Source organism: Calonectris borealis, chromosome 11 (genome assembly GCF_964195595.1).
Source record: "Calonectris borealis chromosome 11, bCalBor7.hap1.2, whole genome shotgun sequence".
Lineage (NCBI taxonomy): Eukaryota > Metazoa > Chordata > Aves > Procellariiformes > Procellariidae > Calonectris > Calonectris borealis.
In genome coordinates, this window is record NC_134322.1 from 16,389,018 (window position 1) to 16,408,091 (window position 19,074).

Here is a 19,074-nt window from a genome sequence, read left to right on the forward strand (position 1 = left end):
AAGAGAAGTAACCAGAGAGAGTATTATGCAATAACCCTGTGTTTTTCACTGGCTTACGGCACAGAGAAAATTATAATATACAAAGCCAAATCACAACCAGAGATTTTCCTCGTCTATCATCCTATTTTTGACATTTCTTTTCACAATACAGTCTCATGACGTACTTTGAAAATTATTTATACATGTATCATCATGAGAGTGGTTCAAGTAATTTCTAGTGATCTAACCCAAGACTCTTCATCCAATTCCAAGTGAGATTTCAAACTCAAGTCTTCTAGGATTTGCACAATGGCCTGATGGGACAAGTTTTTACATGAAGTTATAGTTTAAATAGATTTTTAAGCAAGATTGAAGTCCTACATAAAGTTAACTTGCCACATACAACTTGTTAGCTTCAATAACCAAAAGGTTAATATTAAAGTGACTCTCTGCCAACATCCACCTGAAAGGATTGAAACTTGGAATCACTTCATTGCAGTATTTTTGGGGTTCAGCATGAAGTTACTTAAGCATCAAATAGAACTGATTTTTATTACAGCTGAAGACTGATCATACATAAATAGGCAGGTAGAGTGCAGGAGAACTCTGGTGCATCAGTTTGAAGATGTAAAAGTATGCCATGGTACTTTCTCATCCTTCTGGGCATTTACAACTAAAGCTAGACTTCTGGGCCTATACTCTTCAAATTCAAGTAGTATTCTCTGTACACTTCCATCAGCTACTGTGTAAAATGGGACATACTGGGTGCCATCACATCTTCAAAGAGCTCTCTGAAGGCATCTGTGACCTACGCATGCAAGGGAAACTTTTATTTCCCACAAGTACCACCTTCACTGGATGTAGGTAAACACTTAGTGACTTGAACTTTAATTATCCTTTATTTTGCAGATCACAGGGAAGAACAATCAGTATAGAGCATTTTAAGAATGCATTTTTCAAAAGAAACATGTAACTATTGAGTAGAAAATACACTGCTTATACACTTAAGCCTGACTGTTAAGGATTTTTTAAAATGGCAGAGTAAGGAAGACTCACTTTGGTTTGCCATAAACCTCTTTCACACCATAACTGTACATGAATCACTTCAGGATAGCATGATTCACAGTGTCATATGCAAGCTGAAGTCTCATTTGATGCTTACAAATGGCTTACAGTTTTTGACATTCAATAAAAAAAATTTATTCCATCTGTAGCACAAAACGGAGGTACTCACTGATATCATCTTCATGATAAATGACAGAATGGAACGGTAGAGTTTTGTCCTTTATGTATCTCTCTGCTGGCTCAATATAAAAGGTCCCACTGTGAGTTTGGATGAATCCTTCAAATTTTCCATCAACAACAGACCCATGGCTAAGACTTCCCTGCTCACCTGTTAAGGGAAAGAGTGCATTAGTTTTTTTTTTTATACCCTTCTAAAAGCTTTCAGTCCTGTGCAAACTTCAAGCATACGCCAAGGTGTTTAACACCCAAGTGTTAAACAGAAAATGCCTAAAGCATGATACTTGCATAGTTATCCTGATCGTGCACCAGTTCCCAACTGCTAAAAACCTATATGAATTATACAATAAGATTTTGTATAACAGCAGTAAGACATTCATGCAGAAAGTTTGTGTCTGCATTTTTACGACTAAGATTATTCAACAGTAAGACATACAGTTATCCCAAAATCATAGTTACTAAGTTCAATAGCTTCCTAATCAGGTGCATAAATGACATGTTTAAAAAACATATAATGAAGAATTCAACTCCGTATTTTAAACCTGTCACATATATAGCACGTAATCCTATATCGAAATCCTGTCCTTATACATCTGTTCATATAATTATAAACAAACAAACAAAAAAAAACCCCAGAGTGTACACTCAACTTTGAAAGCTTTCAAAGAAAGATTTCTCTATATTCAAGATACCCATTTTTCTCTTAAAGCATAAGCCTCTTAAAACTGTAGCTAGGTTTAAACGTGGGATGGAGTGAATTTGTATTTGAAACAGTCACAATCTGGAAAAGTACAACAGTCAAAGTTTAATCATTGACAGCTACAACATGCAGCATCCCCAACAAGCCTTTTCCATAAAAAGGATGAAAAATTACTAAAAGAATGTTTATAGACTCCTCCATTGAGAAGGGTTCAGAATCACATTATCAAATTATCAGAACTGTACTCATGAGTATCATTAACCAGCACTAACTTCTAATTAACAATTATCAAGAATTTTATAAAGTTCATACACAGCACTGAAATTTGGAAAAAGTATCTTGAAGATATGCCACACAACTCTTAAGTGAGAACACTAAAAAGCAGAAATAGGTTTTGTAGAACACTAATTTTAAGACATTCGTAAGTGATCCCAGTTTTATTTCAGACTGTATTCTATTAGAATGTGCATTAATATCCCGAACTTATAAGCCATGTATCTTTGGAAGTTTCTGAGTACTTGGAAGGAAGACTCTTGATCTGAATGGAAATCAAGAACCAACAACAAAACAGTTTATTTACTCAATTCTAACTTTGTTCATGATCATCATGACAAGTACAAAGTTGGGTTGAATGAGAAGGATAATAAAAGAGGATTAAAAGAAAATGTAGAGTAAGCCCCATGAGTAGGTTCATGTGGATCCTTTAATCTCATCCCTCAGCAATAAGGAAAGAACCAAAAGCTTTTCTGAAATAATTTCACAAAATAAGAAAAAGATGCAACAAAAGACCCCACACACCTTAAAAGCCCTCTGACCTACTTAAGTCAACTGGTAAATTGGTCTACCTAGATGCATATAAAGTGCTAAGCATGTATACTTCTTTTCGCAGTTTAAAACAGTCACTTCAAGACTGTAGGACATTACTAACAGTGATCTTCAGGAAGCAGTTAGATTCCTTTCAGAACCAAACAGACTGTATAAAGAGGGACAGAGTAAGTCTTAATCCTTCTCTTCATCTGCTTTTAATTCCTTAATTCTTCTTCCTTTTTAATCAATTGTATCTTTTGTATTTACTGAAATGGCGTATATTACCCTTAATGATGGTAGCTCTGTATTCCTTAAATTTCTTTAAACAAAGAACAGTACCTGATTTTTTTTAATGCAGACAGCTTTTTCCTTTTCTTTTTTTTTTTTAAATGCATCAGACTTCTATGAAGAGTATGTTCATAAACAGAGTTGAACTTCAAGTTCTATGGATATGAAAATTATTAGGTAAAATACTCATTTGTTAAGTGTGACTTATGAGAATAAAAGCAGATGGAATTTAAATGCATTTAAATGCATTATTAAAGTTAAATAATGAAGATAACCTAATCATACAGATATTAATTTTCTGCATATACTATTAAAAAAACTCCTGTTTAAAATGACTGCACTTTAATACATTTTAAAGTGTTGTACTTACCATAAATGTGTCCAGTGTAAATATGGGAGGTATCATAATCAATTACTTGGTTTGATATTTCTACTTTAAAGTCATCACTAAAAAGAGATGTATCTCTCTTCATTCGAAGGTTGAAGTGTCTAAAGTGAATAAAACAAGATGGTAAATTTGCTTTGAGCTTCAATTACAAGAACACTAAGCAAAGTACTTCTAACCAACATTTCTGTGCAAACAATTTGCAGACCCTGCAAAATTTATCTGTAGAAAATGTTTATACTGTACAAGAACTAGACCATAGCCTAGAGAGATTTTCTTAAGCAAGATTATTTAGATGCTTTTGATACAAGTAGCTAAATTTACAAGATTTAAGCTAGAAAACAGAGTTAGACTTAAATGCATGAATCTAAAATGCCAACTTTGACTATACACTTGTTCCCATTCCTCCAGAAGACACAGATGTAGCTTAAGGGAAAAAGCATCTATTTTACTTCACAGCACTGTGAAGCAGAAGAGGTAAGAACAACTATCAGCTTAGTTTACTTTCATTGCCAACATTTAAGTAATGTAAATGAAATGTAGGTGAGATAATTACTGTTTCAACTGAAACTCAAAAAATAAGATGGGCAACCACATTTAATAAAAAGTACTTAAACTGCTAGAGTTACATGTACAACTATGTAAACAACTCTACTCATCGAATGATTTTGTTCAAATTACAACGCTACATTCTTTGATGCAAATCCTACTGCTAATCTTTATATGAAACATACTACATTTTCTTTGTACAAAAACAAAAGTCTGGTTCAGTGAAGTCAAGCAACATAAGCGAAGTGTTTTAAAATGCCTGACATTATATGAATTCATACCTGTGACAACTGTTAGCTTGCTTCAGAATTTCATTTGGTATTCTCTTAAATTTTGTATTACACAAACACATTGTGCAAATACAGATCAGTGAAGTTGTTGAAACTTCAGTCATTCCAATTTTACTCTTGATTTTCTTCCTAAATTTTTCTCTTTCTGCACAATCATGAAATTGAAGGAATATTATAGTTATGTCACCAATTTGTTACACAAAAAGTAACTCTGATAAGTTGACTACATCTGTGTCAGTCTTCATCTAAAAAAACGTGACCAGTCTCTCAGTATACACAGTATACTAATGATAGAGCTGACTTTCCATAGTGAAAGCTAGTATCTGTTTGCTAACAGCAAAATAATGAAAACAATTAAGCACCGCAGTGTAACGTCGATTAAATCTAATTACTTTTTAGTACAGCTAAAGCATATACAAAATATATCTTCAGTCTTCACTTGCACATTAAATAATATGACACTACAGTTAAAAGCATTTTGAAACAACTGTACATTAAGATACAAAATTCAAGATCAAAGAAAAAAGCCATGCCTACACTTAAAACCTGGTACAGGCTCTAGGGACTCATGTTGAGTATTCTGTAATACAAACAGTATTTCACAATCAAACTATTTTTATTTATTATTGTTGCCACAGTGTTAATAAAGCTTCAAAGCGAGTATTCTCCTCTGGTGATGCATTAGAGGTGTCTACTACAAGGTTATGAAATTCTGAGATGTGGCTGGTAGATGGGGAAGGTTAAACTTCAGCAATTTCCTGTGACTCCTGGGCTTTGTGCAAAGCCAACCAGTGCTCATACTATAGTTTCAGTATGGATGTATTTTATGAGGGCAGATTCTCCTGCTAAAAAGGAAGTAACAGTTCACTACCGAAGAACACACACCAGCTAGCAGTTAGTAGCTATCTACACCCAGATATAAAGGCATGTTTTACGATAGATAGCTATTTATAATATCACATAGAGACAAAAAAAAAGAATTCTTCTTTAAGTTAGTCTCTTTACTGGCTCTGTAAAACTGTATTGAGCCGTTGACTACTACCCTCTGGATGTGACCATCCAACCAATTCCTTATCCGCCAGACCGTCCACCCATCAAATCCATATCTCTCCAGTTTAGAGAGAAGGATGTGGTGGGCGACCGTGTCAAAGGCCTTACAGAGGTCCAGACAGACGACATCTGTAGCCCGTCCCATGTCCACTGATGTAGTCACTCCATCATAGGAGGCCACTAGGTTGGTCAGGCAGGACTTGCCCTTGGTGAAGCCATGCTGGCTGTTTTGAATCATCTCCCTGTCCTCCATGTGCCTTAGCATAGCTTCCTGGAGGATCTGTTCCTTGACCTTCCCAGGCACAGAGGTGAGACTGACTGGCCTGTAGTTCCCCGGGTCTTCCTTTTTTCCCTTTTTAAAAATGGGGGTTATGTTCCCCCTTTACCAGTCAGTGGGAATGTCACCGGACTGCCACGACTTCTCAAACACAATGGATAGTGGCTTAGCAACTTCACCCGGCAGTTCCTTCAGGACCTGCGGATGGATCTCATCGGGTCCCATGGACTTGTGCACCTTCAGATTCCTTAGATGGTCTCGAACCCGATCTTCTCCTGGCTCTTCATTCTCCCAGTCCCTGCCTTTGCCTTCTGCGGCTTGGGCGGTGAGGCTCAAGCACTTGGCGGTGAAGACTGAGGCAAAAAAGTCATTGAGTACCTCCGCCTTCTCCATATCCTGGGTAACCAGGTCTCCTGTTTTGTTCCAGAGAGGGCCCACATTTTCCCTAGTCTTCCTTTTATCTTACTTTTTTTAATCTTACTTTTTCTTGGTGAAAAAAGTAGGTTTTCTGGGAAAAAACCCTCAATCTATTAGCACTTTTCTCTCAGAAGTGCAAAAAAGTTACTTTAAAATTAGAGTTTTCTGGTTGTATTCATCTACGTTTCAAATAAAATTGAGGAGCAATTATTATCTCTATCACTCAACTGCATCAGCAATTTCTTTATCGTTTTGAAGTACACTATGTAAGACAATGCAGGACTTCTTATATACTAACTGCCATATATGTCAGCGGAGTGGGAAAAAAAAATGGACTTTATCTCAGAATGAAAGCGAATAATTTATCAAGTTTAGCCTAAAATAACACCAAGTAGATAAATGAACTAGCCCTAGGCCTTAATTGTGAAGCCATCCAGGGTATCCTTTCTCAACTGTCAAGTCATCTACATTCTCATCCTTTCAAATTAGTATGACATTCAGCATTGCGCTTCTGGACTACCATTGTTGACTATCGTCTAATCACGCTTTAGGGTCAGTTTTGAGTTTTGCCTAGATGGCCTGCTCTATAGGACTGTGATTTTGGAGGGGTAAGGGGAAACTTAGTAAAATCTACTGAAGCTGGGAATGGTTCTTCCTTCTGGGCAGGATACCCTTCCATCAATATTACCCTATCTGTCAGTTCAAAATGGACTGTTAGAAGTTCTATGTACCAAATAAAAATTTTCACTAGTTTTAAAATTAAAAAGCCTCTATTTATTGTCCTTTCATTTTCCTCCCTTCTTACTTTCCGCATCGGTACATAACTAACACTACAAATCCTAACCCATGCTGTTAATTATCTATTTATTATTAAAGTTAGCTCTATTTGCAGGATTAGAGAACTATTTCACATACAAAATAACGCGGTTGTGTTTCACAATAACAATTCTCTGCCCGTTTGATTTCTGCTTTTATTTAAACTATTAGATAACCTGATCATCTCACAGCTATTTTTAAACAGGTCTTTTCTTGGTCATTCAAACATGCTTGATGGGAACAGGATTATCTGTCTGAACTGTTCACCCTTTTAATAATGGAAAATGAAGTGACAAATCTTCCTTTAGTTCTCCTCCACCAAAAAAGGGAGGGGGAAAGAGAGGCAACTTGGAGGGGGTTGGGCGTGGTGGGAAACAAGCATCTATTAGTCTCTACTTCCAAGAATTTTAACAAATCACCAAATTTTAAACAATGGTAATCATGAAACCCCATGCATTACATGAAACCTACAGTAGAGAAAGTAAGTTCTATTTTTACGGCTATGCAGTGACATCTGAATGTACTACTTACAAGCATCAGTGAAATTAACTGCACTGAAAAGATTCCAGTTTATAGGTGGGGAGACTCCAAACTGTAATGACTGATTCAAAGAAATGGATAGTTGGCAGGGACCCCCCAAAAAAATCCAGTTCAACACCCTAATTTCTCGGTAATAAACTTCCAAAGACCCTACAAAATCCATTTCAGTATCTCACCCAATATAGAAGTTTTCCTAACATTTACTCTAAATTTCTTCAAAGCTAGTATTTATTCCCCTTTCTTGAAAGGAATATAAGCTAGTTGCTATCCTTCTCAAAATGACATGGAAGGGAATGTATCTCAGTTTTCTCTCCTGGCTTAAATCCAGGAACTTTATGAATTCTTCTGAGGACAGGAGACTCCAGAGAAGTTCAACAAATTTGTCTATATCATTCCTGAATATGGTTTTTAAAACTAGCCACAATGGAAGAAATAGGAAACTTCAAATAGGCCTTTTGGTAATTATCATTTCTACAGCATGCATCGAGTACTCTCTGCCAGCACCTATATCAGTGTAAACTAAGCTGTTCCCTCGCCTAGCTACACATCAGGCAGAAGATTAACTATTTCCAGAAAAATAATGCTTCTTTTATTTACGCACTTACTACCTTGCATAAGTCATTTCCCAGCAGTAGTGGTCTCTAGAATAGAATTAAATCAATTAAGACCAAGTTTTAACCTTGCTTATTTGTTGCGGCTTCTGTCTTACACGCATCTGAAAACTGATATGGTAACAGGCCATTACTTGGTTACTGTATGGTTGCTCATTTGGTTGAAGACAGAATTTTTGGTAAAACTGTTTATATTGTTATATAATTTGATTTGATAATAAACTACATCTTATTCATTAATGGTAGTACCCTAAAAACTATCAAGAGGTAGATTTTTATTTCACTTTAGCTTACCTTAGGGCGATTATGTCAGATTTACAAGTATGTAACATAGCAACTCAGTGATAATTAAAGAAAAAAATAGTTGAGAGCACCATGCTTAGCTAAAACCCAGTCGTTTCCCATGGGCTCGAGTTATGTCAATCCTATGCTCTAATCACAGAACAAGTACTTAAAAAAAAAAAGCTGTGTGTATATTCTGACAGCACTTGGTAAAATCAACATAAAGGTGTACATGTAAGAGTTAATACTTCATCTATTATTCCATTTCTTTTTAGTATGAGTTAACTTCTAAGATCAGTGATTTTGCCATGATAGAATGTCCAATGTATTGGGACACTAATAGCAAGTCTGCAGACTTTTCCAAAACTGGCAGAAACAGCTATTATCAGTGGTACGCAAAAGGGCATGTGGCGCTTTCCCTTTCCTATCTTTCCTCAGTCTAATTACTGTAACCAGTGGCAGGCTGAGTAGGCAGAATCACTCAGTGACCAGAGGAGATTGTTTAAAAAACAAAAACAAAAAAAAAAAGAAAAAAGGAGATGGAGAAGTTACTCCACAGCTGGAAGAAGTGGGTGGGAAAAGGAATCAGAAGGTGATGGCTTGGCAGCAGTATGGAATGTGACTCCAGGACAAGGAGAGTCCATTTAGGTTCATACTCTTTTCTTCTCAGTAGGAACCAGAAAAGGCTTTGCAGCTGTGCCTCCATGAGCCTCCTCACAGGTCAGGATCTAGAAGACACTACTCTGCTTGAGGTGCAAGTCTTTTATCCTTACTTTTCCCATTTAAGAAGTCAAAGACTCTCTTCTCTGAAAAATGGAAGGGGGTCTATAAATGGAAGGGGAGAATAATTTGAGCTCTTCTTTCTAACTGCTTCCACATGAGGCATCCCAAAATCTAAACTTGATGCCCACAGACTGTCAGACTCATTCCAACCCTGAACTATATTAAATAGAATACAGCTTAACAACTTGATGGTGAGTTTAAACTACTCACAAGCTAAGTCTACAGAACCATCACACTTATGGACATTATTATTTTTTACACTGTTTTCACTTACTATTAAACCCACACAACATATTCCATCATTTAACTGACAATTCCCATGATCCTGCTACTGACTCTAAAGAAAACATATCTTTGAAAAAGCACATGATAGGGTCTCCAGATTTATCATTCTCTCTATTACCTACCTAGATGCAGATAAAGGGTGTATCATCCCCTAGTAAGTATTTATCTAAAAAACAATCTCTACAGCATTGCAACGTTCAGCAATCCCAGCTACAATGCCTGCAGCTTATGTTTGTTTCCCATCGACACCTCTAGGGTGGCACTTGTGATTGTTCAGAGATTTCTTTCCTGACCTTCAGAAGTCAGACTTGCTGAGCTTGTTATTCTAGAAGAACACAACTGAGGATGCAGCCTTCATCCTAAACAATTTGCCACTGATTATTCTTGATATACATAGCTGCAAATACATAAGCTAGCTCAGATAACAGAAACCATCCAAGTAGGATTACAAGTAGCTACATGTTGGCTAATTTACACTCTAAGAAAGTCAGTCAAGTATGTCTCTATCCTGAAGAGTATGGTATACAGATTTTAAGAGCAGAATAGTCTTTACCCAGCATTGATTTTTTTTTTCCTTTCAGTAAAACTTCTTTGGGAAGTTAAGTGCAGATTCTGTCACTCGGTTTCCTGTTTATGCAAAATAACCTTCTCATTTGTATTTACATAAAGTTGAATATTTATATGTAGTGCATGTTCTAACATAATTCAAAAACGAGATCAAAAAAAGAAAACAGGTAAAGATGTACTAGAATAACGTCACAAGACATCAAAGTTACTACCTGAAATCAAACTAAGAAATTAGTTTAGAAAGAAGCTTTCTTAGTGAAACAAATAAAGACATAGAAAGAAGAGAAATCTGCTAGCTGATAATATGAGCATATATGAAGCACATAGCTTAAGTACTTTCATTTAAGTCTACTGCTTTTCATTTTAAGAACACGGCTTTTTGAGAACATGGCTATGTCTACTAAAGTTTGTTGGCCAAGGAGCAAAGTTCTAAAGCATTAATACCAATGTTAGCGGAACAGCTGGGAAACCCTGCGCGTCAGCTGGGCAGTCTCACCCGTCCGATGCCACTGTACCAGGCGTTTCCTAGACAAACCTGAGTGAAACACTAAATGCCTTTTTTCCTGAGGGCTACACATATTCCAGCTTACTGTATTTAAACCCATAAAATGCAAGACATTTAACCCACAGATCCAGTCTCCAAAATATCTTTTTAGATTAATTTCAATTAAAAAATGAGTAAGAACTCAGGTCCCTGCTTCCCAATTCTCTGCACGATAAAGTTGCTTTACCTACAAGCACCAACATAGGGTGGTTGAGGTTTTTTTGACAAAATGGGTGTAGAAAGTGAGACCCAATTCATGGGTCTCTTGCCTGACAAGTTATTTGTCAAAGTATATAACTTAAAAGGTACAATAAATAGGGGATGATTGAAGAATGGTCACAGAGCACTGAATAAAGCTGAAAAGACTATGGTAGGAACTAAAGAGGTTTTTATTTTTTTCTTTTTAAATTCAGGACAGCCTAAAATGAGTTGTAGTAAGCGAACCTTGCAAAAAATTCACTTAGTAAATTTCACAGAAATAATTCACATAAGTCTCACAGAAGCCAACCAGTCAGTCCTATTTGATGACCACTAAAACAACCTATTTAAGAAGTTAGTCTGTTTAGGACAGTGTTTAAGTGCCCATGGAACTGAATCTAGTATTTAATAAAATACAGAAGATGACAATATAAAGTCCCCTTTAATTCAAGAGTAACTAGCTCAGTTACTTCAGTCCACCTCAGACAGCACAGCAGCATGCTCAGAACGTCACCTTTGAAATTCAACATATCAAATATTTCTGTGCAGGTAGCCCCCTTCATTTTCATAACCTATTCAAATACAGTCAACAGTTATCTTATTTAAACACAAAGATTTAACAGCTCGGAATAATGAAGGCAATACAAAGGATTACAGGTTAGTATAGAACCAAGAATAAAAAAAATTCATACTTAATTAAGAACTCTGAAATTTTGTTGTTCACTCCTGCCATTCACGACTGTTCCAGAAAGATCAACCAATGTATGACTGATAGCTGTTCAAAATAATTATGAAAAAGACACCTGCACAGAAAATCAAAATTAAAGCCAACCAGCAAACACTGCTTTACAAATATGCTTTGCCAAATAGTGCAGTGAGCACAGATTAAGACCCAAAGCCACACAATTTCACAATATGCAAGCTCTCATTGTTATAACAGTATCTCTGCTCAATGCAAAATGTTGTAAAAGGTAGCAGAACATTTAAGAATCAATCATTCATTGAACTTTATTCTAAATTGGGTGACAGTTAAAGCATTTTTACCTAGCAGCTGAATCGCATGGTCACTCTGCAACGTACTATAGCTTTACACAACGTTTTCTTAATAATAAAGATAAATAATTTTCTAATTGTAGAAAATTTGCTCATTAACTACAGGGAAAAAAAGGTTACATGCAGTAACATGCAGTACCCTACTAGTAGCGGTAGTGAGACTGATGCAGTTTTTTCCAGCTGCTTATTGATCAAACACTACTTTCGGCACTTTGACGTAATCAGGCAAAACAACCTCAAGTGGAAGCTTGCCTTACAGCATCTTCCTGACTCCCGGCACCCGGTGTCACTTTTGAAAGCACTGATAGGCACTGTAGCTGTCAAGTTATTTGAAGTAATAATGACCAAATCTTGGTGCCCACTGGACTTGCCACATTAGGCACATGCATACTATTAGCTTTTTTATATATAACCATGAAGACAAAAATTCTTCTCCCTCCTTCCCTCCCCACACAAACCCAAGAAGGATAGGATAATAAGATTTTTCTAAACTCCCTCCTCTCCAAAAACCACCTATTGTTGCAGTTCTAAAGTTACAGAGCGAGCTGGATGCATGCTTTTTTGGATATATAGGGGTATGTCCTTGTAGTGATGCAGAACAGTAGGCAAGAACTTTCCAGTGAATAAGAAAACAAGAGAAGGAAAATGTCTAATGGTCACCAGGATCACTACAAACCACTATCACTGATTTTTAATGCAATGGAAGCAAAGCTTATGTTTCATCATTAGTTAGAAGGTATTCGAGTTTCTATCATATTACAAACCTCTACAAGCATTTATACAGACTGATCTGAAAATATGATATAGTAGTCCATTACATTTTGGAGGGCAGTAGAATGAAGTAAGTACTTTTGAGTCCAGAAGAACTGTGTAAGGTGGCAGAGGCTGAAGATTAGGTTATTCCAGTTGCACCAACTGACATTATCATCTAATATTTACATGATTTTAACCCTATATTGAGCTAGTTTTTAAGATTTGAATATGCTGGGCTAAAAGAATCTGGACTTAGCAGCCGTGACTTGTAAGCCCAAATTAAAACATGGAGAAGCATTTTTATTAGTGAAGCCCATATTTTTAAACTATCTCAGGTTTTATAGAACAACCTAACAATATTAAACAAGTGAATGCTTTAATATTCACAAGCATAACCACATGAAAGGTCTTTTTATTTGTACAGCTTACAAAGAAGTGATGCTGCAAGCATTTCCAGTAACAGTCTTCCTATTATAAGGATCATGTATAGACCACATATTCCAACAAACATGTCTGAACTTAACAACTTACAGTATTATTTTTTAAATAAAACTTTACGTAAAAATCTAAGGAAAACTGTAGCTAAATTGCAAAACATCTGAAAAGCTCTCAATGTATCTTTAATTTAGTAATAAGCAGGAGTTATCATGTGTTCAAGTACCACTTGAAAATTCAACTGTTCACTCAAGTTGTGTAGGCAACTTTCCCAAGTGACAGTCATCAACTAATCCAGGAGAAAGAGCGGAAGTGGGTGTGGATGGGTAATTAACAGGACAAATTAAGAAAAAATTAGAAAGCATAAGTTATTAGGAATGCATTAAGTAAAAAGTTGACTGACAGTACAGTTAAACACTACATAGATGTAGTTCCTTCATTCTTCTGAATACATCAGGGTCTCAGTCATTAGGTAAAAAGGTATAGTTCAGAGAACATCAGATGTTAGGCAAGTTTTTCAAGCTCTGTCCTCAAATCACTATGAATGAAGTATCCAGTATATTTCTGACATTGTACAGCTGATAGGAATTCAGTTTAAGATGTTCTATGATTAATATATTGCAAATGTTTATACTAAAAAAGTGAAGAAAACTTTCCAACTTCTCTGCGTGGGAAGGGTTGTGTTCAGTAAGTGAACAAGTGCAAGTACGCATTTTGTGACTAAGACAAAACTGGGTATAAAATACGTCAGTTTTAGTGATGTCCCAACTTCATTTTCAAAACTACTGACATTACCTTGACATGCAAAAGAAAGTTATGCCATATTAAATTCCTTCACTGTATCTCAAGCTGGTGGCAAAGGCATTGCTCTTCTATGAATCATTCCATGTATTTTTGGAGGGTGGGGTTTGGGTTTGTTTGTTTGGGGTTTTTTGTGGTTTTTTTTTTTTTGGGGGGGGTGGGGGGGAGGGGAGGGTGGTGGTGGAGTGGGTTCAAAAGCTGCTTTATACCAGGAACTTAGTTGATCAATATTAACACTGTGCACTCATTATCTTTGTATGAACCTTCCCTGGACTCAAAGGGCACCTTAAATTAACTCACACTAAAACACTCAATATAAACTGGCAGGTGGAAGAGCTATGATACATAACCAGGATTGTTTTAAAACATATTCTTTCCAATTTGCAGCATTTTAGAAATGAACACATTTTGCACCACTGGTGAAGCAATAATGTCAACTCATCTAAACTACACAGTTTATAATTCAAAAGAATTAATACGTATCCATAGCTTAGTTTCAGCAATTTTAACTGCCCTATTAAGCTAGTGTTTCAGCATTGAATAGTGGCTGGTTTGGTTTAATTCATTACATCTGCCATAACAAGTTGTATTTTAGATTACCCAACAACAAAAGTTTTGAAAAATTTCTGTTCTTAACAGTATACTGTGTAGCATTTAACTTTCAGATGAAGGTTAAATAAGGCAGGGTTTCTCAACGATGGCATGTCATACACCCATTTGTAGAACTATTGAGTCTGGTGTGAAAAACAGGTAGCTTTGGGTTTAATTCCATCATTACAGTATCTATTTGATTATCAAACTGTTATAAGCCCATGGTTAAATGGTCACTTTAACTTGGTATAAATATATAATATTTACATTTCATTTTTATTTTTTCCTTTTTCAACAAAAGGGTACTGTGAAATACAGTTCTTAAATCCAAACAGTCTATGGAAAAGAACAGATGCTACTTACAAGATCATAAAATGCCAGCTGTTTTCTGGACAATGAAACTAAGTTTGATGAATGCTAATCTGGCATATGTCAAGCACTGCCACTGAAAAGGGTAGTATTGCATCTTCCCTCTCACCACTTCTGCTTATTTCTGCACTCTTTCTTCTTACAGCAAGTTTGCTTAGAAACAGAATTGAATGACAAATTAATCTGGCTAAAAAATAACCAGCCAAATCACTTTCCCATCTTGACTGGCCACATGACCAACAGGTGCTTCCTCTGGCAGAAATGGAAAGATTAAGTTTATGAAGTTCAAACTGGTACCAGAGATACAGCATAAGAACTGTTGTGGTCCAGCTAGCTTCATTTGCTGTTTCCAGCAGTGAACGGCAGTAAATATTAGGGCAGTTTTTCCATTGTTTCCTGGCTAGAGAAGACAGCCATTTCATCAGAAGCCAACTCAAAACAGAAGATTATAATTTCAATACCCATAAGTAGCAGCTGTTTAGTATCTCTATTAAGTTAAGGAGATGCAAGTTGGACAGCTGTACACCAATAAACCACTACACCTGGACAAAGCAGTCCTGGTAAACAGGGGAGGTCCTGGACAACCAGAGGCTCGCCAATGTGACGCCCATCTACAAGTAGGGCCGGAAGGAGGATCCAGGGAACTACAAGCCGGTCAGCCTGACTTCGGTGCTGGGGAAGATTATGGAGTCTTGAGGGCGCTCACAAGCCATGTGTGGGACAACCAGGGGATCGGGCCCAGCCAGCACAGGTTCATGGAAGGCAGGTCCTGCTTGACCAACCTGATCTCCTTCTATGACCAGGTGACCCGCCTAGTGGATGAGGGAAAGGCTGTGGATGTGGCCTACCTGGACTTCAGTAAAGCCTTTGACACTGTCTCCCATGGCATTCTCCTAGAGAAGCTGGCGGCTCACGGCTTAGACGGGTGCACTCTTCGCTGGGTAAAAAACTGGCTGGATGGCCAAGCCCAGAGAGTTGTGGTGAATGGAGTTAAATCCAGTGACGAGCGGTGTTCCCCAGGGCTCAGTTTTGGGGTCAGTCTCGTTCAATATTTTTATCAATGATCTGGTTGAGGGGATCGAGTGTTCCCTCAGTAAGTTTGCAGACGACACCAAGCTGGGTGGGAGTGTTGATCTGCTTGAGGGTAGGAAGGCTCTGCAGAGGGACCTGGACAGCACAGATCGATGGGCTGAGGCCAACTGTATGAGATTCAACAAGGCCAAGTGCCGGGTCCTGCACTTGGGTCACAACAACCCCAGGCAACGCTACAGGCTTGGGGAAGAGTGGCTGGGAAGCTGCCCGGAGGAAAAGGACCTGGGGGTGCTGGTTGACGGCCGGCTGAACATGAGCCGGCAGTGTGCCCAGGTGGCCAAGAAGGCCAACGGCATCCTGGCCTGTATCAGAAATAGTGTGGCCAGCAGGAGTAGGGAGGTGATCGTGCCCCTGTACTCGGCACTGGTGAGGCCACACCTCGAATACTGTGTTCAGTTTTGGGCCCTTCACTACAAGAAGGACATGGAGGTGCTGGAGTGTGTCCAGAGAAGGGCAACGAAGCTGGTGAAGGGCCTGGAGCACAAGCCTTATGAGGAGCAGCTGAGGGAACTGGGGTTGTTTAGTCTGGAGAAGAGGAAGCTGAGGGGAGACGTCATCGCGCTCTACAACTACCTGAAAGGAGGTTGTAGTGAGGTGGGTGTTGGTCTCTTCTGCCAAGTAACTAGCGATAGGACGAGAGGAAATGGCCTCAAGTTGCGCCAAGGGAGGTTTAGATTGGACATTAGGAGAAATTTCTTTACTGAAAGAGTGGTCAGGCCTTGGAACAGGCTGCCCAGGGAAGTGGTTGAGTCACCATCCCTGGAAGTATTTAAAAAGACGTGTAGATGAGGCGCTTAGGGACACGGTGTAGTGGGCATGGTGTGTTGGGTTGATGGTTGGACTCGATGATCTTAGAGGTCTTTTCCAACCTTAATGATTCTATGAAAGTCTTAACTAACCATTTGGTATAAGGTCATTCAAAAAATCAGGTTTAAATTTTCAGAATCTCAAACCTCATGTTGACTGAATGCCTTTAAGTTTCATCACCTGTATTTAAATAAAACAGCACTTTAAGAGCCCATGGGCTAAATCTAAATGGTTTAAGTATTTTGCAAAAGCTGTATTTCCTACTTTAGCACAAAGTAATTAGAATACTTGATAGAAAGGTTTTAATGTTGTCATTCTCAGTGATGACATACATCACTTATAAATAGTTATTCACAATAAACTAGCTGCAACTACAAAAAGGCAATCCTATTTATACAGTTTTCCAAACTGCTACACACCTTCAAAGCTACTAAATAGACTGTATGAAGTAAAACACAATTCACTTGATCCTTCCTAACTCGTACTTAAAGAAAAATGAAAATATTTTTAAGAACACACTCAGACCGATTAACAGGAGTTTGTGGACTAAATTTACAGCCTAACTACCTTCTCTTTGGCAGGAAGTGTTAGATGTGTCACAGGAAACTACCAAAATCCTAAATTATGGACTGGTTTGACCTTATAGCAAGCTTCCATTCAGCCTTCTCAGTTAACGATGGATTTGTGCCTCAGAGCATAGGGATTTAGAATCTATTCCACATATAAACACCAACACTTTCCTTCATGAGTAATAGTAGCTGTTATCAAAATCTTTATAAACCTGTTTGTCTAAGGTCTGATGTGACTAAGATCCATGAAGTAAGAGAGGAAATCTTGTTTAGACCTTATTATCGTAGGTATGGATAACATTTTTATATATTTATATAAGGATTTTGAGCCCACCTTATTAACACAGATAGAATGCACAGGCTAAGCTGAGAGCTGTCTTTTACAGAAGAGTATTATGGGATCTTTACCAATGACAAGATGAACCTGCTCAAGTGGACTGAAATGTGGACTGCTCCCAGAAAGAATGGTCTCATACTCCCTCCATCTCCCCTTCAAGTCATACTGATTTTTTTTTTTTGCCAAATAATGTTCAGCTGGATCAGTTCCCAGATCCTGTTCCTTGCATGGTTTTAAGACTATTAGCGCTAGCACAAAGATGATGCTGAGAATGCGGTCAGGCCTGTTCCTCTCTGCAGTAGTACACACTTTGGTAAGCCTAAATTAACCATCAGCCTGCAGCTTAAGAGTGGCAGCATTAGACTGAAACTAAACTTCACTGTCTTGCAATCTTGCTGGAGATTTAATTTAAAAGTGGAGAGACTTACAATATGAGGGGCCTCAAACTTTCTACTCTGCAGTCTTGTTTATTAGAACAATTTAATAGCGAAGACTAGAGATTGCCTGTGAAGCTACAGCAGAGACAGCAGCGATATCACTCCTCTTTAAATAATAAAGTTCCCTGGACTAAAAATCACACCCAAAAATATGGTTCTAAGGACAGGACTTCAAATTCAGGATTTGGGTTGCAGTTCTACAGCAGTTACAAATACAACCCTAATGCTAACCTCTTGGGAACATGCACTGAAATTCAGTCATTATACCATACACCTCCAGTAGCAACACTTAATTCCCTGAAGAAATTAAAAGCCGGCATGGAAGCAGAATGCTTACTCATAAAACAATATTCCAAACACAGATTCAGAAGACCTGGTTTTACCTTTGCTCTGTCAAACTTCCTATGTTTCTACATATGGCTAGCAATTATTTATCAAGTTTCAGTTACTCAAATTGTAACTGAAATAACTAGAAAAGCAAGGGCATTACATATTCCTAAAATATATTAAGACAGTGGTGCTGCAAAGGAGGGAGTCAAAGAAACAAAGATACAGACACAAATATTTTAACTTTCTTCCTGTTTCTCCTCAGTTATACAAAAAGTAGGCAATCTAAAGGACAAAGAGATCTTCCTAAGTGAGGCTTACAAACTATACTTCAGTTGCTCACACTGAATATCTGACTTTTGTACTGGATCTTACAGTCACATGTTAAATGCAAGGCAAAGCAAGTCTTGTAACAGCAATTATGTTTTCCCCATGTTAAATAATTGCTAAATTCCACAATCGCACAGAAGACAGATGACGCCATTACACATGAAATGGAACACTTTTTTGGCCTATTTTGTAGTTTCAAATGCAATTTGAAATTTTACTTTTTCTCAATTAAATCTCCTCAGGCAGTTTGGCATAATTTTTGTTAAAAAATATGCCAAAACTGCATTATAAACTCAGAATCAACTACCATTCTGTTCCCAGTATGATTCCATTGTTTAAGCTTTGAAGTGCATTATTAGTTACCTCCAGAAGTTTGAATGAGTGATTACAAGCAACAATTTCACACTTATACTGGACATCAAAGCAAATACTTCATAGAAATTGCAAGCACTGCATTTTAGTGTATTCTAGCTAACATTAGTTTGATGTCTGTCTTCTACCATTTACATTTCACTATAATTAACACACATATATGAATTTATAATCAGTATTTAAAATAAGTT

General features: G+C 37.4%; 1 protein-coding gene across 1 annotated transcript in view; it reads right to left on the reverse strand.

Moving 5' to 3' along the window:
* The window catches only part of ADAM10 (ADAM metallopeptidase domain 10), a 53,888-nt gene that overhangs the window by 23,121 nt on the left and 11,693 nt on the right, over nt 1-19,074 (reverse strand). Inside the window, 2 exon segments of the mRNA XM_075160217.1 lie at nt 1,214-1,372; nt 3,387-3,505. Coding sequence (XP_075016318.1) covers nt 1,214-1,372; nt 3,387-3,505 — 278 coding nt within the window.